Raw genomic sequence first — 3453 nt, forward strand, 5'->3', positions numbered from 1 at the left:
CATTTAGGGCGGTTGAAAAGCAGGGTGCGCCATATGAACACGATTAACTACGGCCTGCATCGCATCGGAAGTGCCGGGCTTGCACCTATCCCGGAACAGAGCATCGCCCTTGAACCACATATAGTTGAACATCAATTTTGGATGCTACAGCCTGCCAGAAGTATTGCCATAAGCATCAGAAACAATTGCTGGATGAGGAAGAAGCGAACGCGCTTACGGAAGCTCGCGCCGCAGCGCAGTGCTGCTGCAGATTTGAATCGTCCGTTGTGCAGACCAGCTGGTAAACACGCGTGCGCCCCAGCAAGTACTGCTGTCCGAACAGCGACGGCCGCGCTCGCCTGACCCCCCCTAGTGAGCTCTGACGTCGTGTGGCCCGGGAGCTCCTCAGCCGCCACAACATGAAAGCCGCCGGAGACGGCTCTGACGACCGGAGCGCCTCCGAGGACAACACGGCAACGATTACTGCCAGGCAGCTTTTCAGCGATCACAGTCGCCAGCACACCTTCAACTCCGCGTTCATGGCCCGTTCCATGCCCGCGCTTAGAGAGCTGAGGAGAGCCCGGGAGCACTGCGATGTCGTCTTCCGGACCACGGACGGTGCCGAGTTCTGGGCGCACCGCTTCGTGCTCGCCGCCAGATACGCGGGCTGTGCGGCCTTTTTCTCCGGCTCGGATGAGAGAACGGACTTCCTTTTCCAATGGGCGCCGCAGCCTGAACACACTGTGTGGCCACCCTTCAGCAAAGCAGTCGTGACTGACCTGAGCTCCGAAATGCTACAGCTCCTCATCGACCTCGCATACCAGGTCCCGATTCACGAGCGCGTAGGCCTTCACAACGTCCGCGCGGTGCTCGACGTAGCCGAGGCGCTGGACATCTCAATGGTACGGGACCACTGTCTTCAGCTGCTGGGGAAGAATCTGGAACCGGAGAACTGCGTCGTCACCTACCAAGTGGCTTTGAACAGAGGGTACAGGATGCTCTGTAGCGATGCCTTTCGCTACATGGTGCGAAATTTTGACAAGGTCTGGGCCACGAACTCCGAGTTCCAATCACTGACGCCCGACCAGCTTGTAAGCGTGCTGCACGACGACGAGCTTCACACCCCGAATGAGGTTGAGTGCACCTTTGGGGCTGTTCTGAAGTGGATCGCCGGGAACGTCGAGGAGAGGCGAGGCCACTTGCCTCGACTGCTGCCGCTGATAAGGTTCGCCTTCTGCAGCCGCGCAGACATTGAGAAAGTCGAAAGAGATCCCCTGGTGCGCACCAGCGAGCAGGCGCGCGAAGTGTTATTTATTGTGAAGCGGACGCTCAACCAGGAGCCGGTGAACAACCTTTACTGGAGGTCCAGACCCGACCTTTCTGAGCGGTGCTGGCTCAAGCCGCGCGTTCCCAAGGACCTACTCTTCATGTTCGGGGGCTGGACCGGCGGCGCGACCAACCACCTGCTGACATACAACTGCCGTTCCGGTAGCTGGCTGCTCCAGCCTGACCAAGACACGGGTCGCCGGGCCTATCACGGCGTGGCCATGCTGGACGGCCTCATCTACTTTGTTGGCGGATTCGACGGCTATCGCTGCTACCACACGGTTGTAACCCTGGACGTGTCGCGGCGCAAGTGGGCCTCAAGGTCGAACATGCAAGTAGCCCGTTGCTACGTCAGCGTAGCCGTCCTCCAAGGCTACATATACGCCATGGGTGGCTTTGACGGTGAGGACCGCACATCGTCCTGCGAACGCTATGACGCCAACAGGAACCAGTGGGGATTAGTTGCGTCCATGCACTCAGTCCGGAGCGACGCCTGCGCCGCGGCGGCCGCGGGGCGTATCTACATCATGGGCGGCTACACGGGGCGCGAAGTGCTCGACAGCGTCGAGTGCTACGACCCGTCGGTTGATGCGTGGTCCTACGTAAGGAGCATGTCGAGTCCCCGCAGCGGCCTCAAAGCGGTCGTGCACGACGACATCATCTACGTGCTGGGTGGCTTCAACGGTGCCACCAGGCTGGAGACGGCCGAAAGGATGGACGCGCGCAGGGGCCATTGGTCCGAGCTGCCCAGCATGACGTTCCCGAGAAGCAACTTCGTGGCCGTGCTGCTGGCAGGTAGCATCTACGCGGCCGGAGGATTCGACGGTGCTACGACGGTGTCGCTCGTCGAGCGATACGACATACAGACACGTCAATGGCACAGTGCCCCGGGCTTAGGCATTGCGTGCAGCGCGGCAGCTGCTTGCGTCTACCAGGACATCCCTAAACCCAGGCTCTGGCTTTGACTTAAGGCCGCCTCTTCCGGACCAACCAGAGAAAACCCGAGAATGCTGCCGCCAACCACTTTCTACTTCCTACCGCGCCTTGACTTTTTGTCATCGTACATTTTCCCCAGAGCTCACTGGCCCCATGTGCCACTGCTACGATGAGGACATTCAAAGCTTCCGAAGGTGTTCACCAGACTATAATATCAAGCGCTTTGTGTATCTGAAAATCTCGCAGCTAAACAAGAACGCTAAATTGAAAATTGTAGAGGTTGATTTCTGCATTTGTAGAGTGAATGAATCCCTACAAGCAAAAAAAACATTGACGTTTTGCAGCGTAAGCACGGGTCACACGCAAGGAGGCGGAGGAGGAATAAATGTTATATCGAACAGTTAGTGTTGTCTGGTTGACCGGCAGGTGGGGTACCTCCTTCCTGGGTCTTTGCTTTTTTAAGGCTAGAGCAGGTTACTTGCGAACTAAGCTCTGTGGGGAAGTATACCCCATAATCCCATATATATGCCCTGTGGCAAAATAAACGTTCATAAAAAAAACTATGCGGCACATAGTTTGTGTGTGGAAAATAAACAAACTATGCGGCACATAGTCTTAGAATGTGGGGGTGTCCATCCAAATCCAGACGGAAATATTCGGCTTCCAAGAGCCCTAGGATTTAAGGGTAGCACAGAGGGAGTTAACTTCAAGGCTGTCGAAACGACGAAGAGAAGACTGGAATGCTGGTGGACGAAAAGCAGAGAGGGGAATATTGCCTAGGACAGCTACCACCTGTAACAGAAAAAAAAAGTATTTTGTGCCCAATAAGTTTTTTGTGCCTACCCCAAGAGCAGCTGCTAAAAGAAAGCCACAAAAAGCAATCCACAAACGGAAGGCGTATCTGCTCCGACGAGTAAAGCAGGCAGTGCCGTTCCGCTCTTCTGTAGCTAGAGCTTTCGCAGTGCTAGCGAAGGAAAGAGTCAAAGCTTTTATCGGACGTTTTGCATAGTTTTCTTAACTGCCCAATTCACTGCAAAATGGTTTCCATGGGAGGTCGACGATTAAAACATTAACTGAAGCGATATAAAAGGCTCACAGGGACACTTAGGGCTGCTTATGTGTGTGAATGTGAAAGAATTACTCTTTATGGCCGGAAGTTTCTTTTTATTAATTTTGTTTAGGTCATTTATATAATTCAATTTGAATTTATTC

At 54.7% G+C, this 3453-nt stretch overlaps 1 protein-coding gene across 1 annotated transcript; it reads left to right on the top strand.

Annotated features, from left to right (window-relative positions):
- The first annotated feature begins 1691 nt into the window (after positions 1-1691).
- Positions 1692-2626, top strand: LOC144155732 (uncharacterized). Its single transcript, XM_077687346.1, has one exon. It carries the CDS (start codon positions 1692-1694, stop codon positions 2268-2270), a length of 579 nt encoding a protein of 192 aa, XP_077543472.1. The 3' UTR covers positions 2271-2626.
- Positions 2627-3453: the final 827 nt, after the last annotated feature.

Source organism: Haemaphysalis longicornis, unplaced genomic scaffold (assembly GCF_048455015.1).
Source record: "Haemaphysalis longicornis isolate Haplotype H1 unplaced genomic scaffold, Haemaphysalis longicornis Haplotype H1 scaffold_1, whole genome shotgun sequence".
Classification (NCBI taxonomy): Eukaryota; Metazoa; Arthropoda; class Arachnida; order Ixodida; family Ixodidae; genus Haemaphysalis; species Haemaphysalis longicornis.

Excerpts from the sequence above, each read along its gene's own strand:
- LOC144155732 (XM_077687346.1), top strand. The coding sequence starts at position 1,692 with ATGGGTGGCTTTGACGGTGAGGACCGCACATCGTCCTGCGAACGCTAT.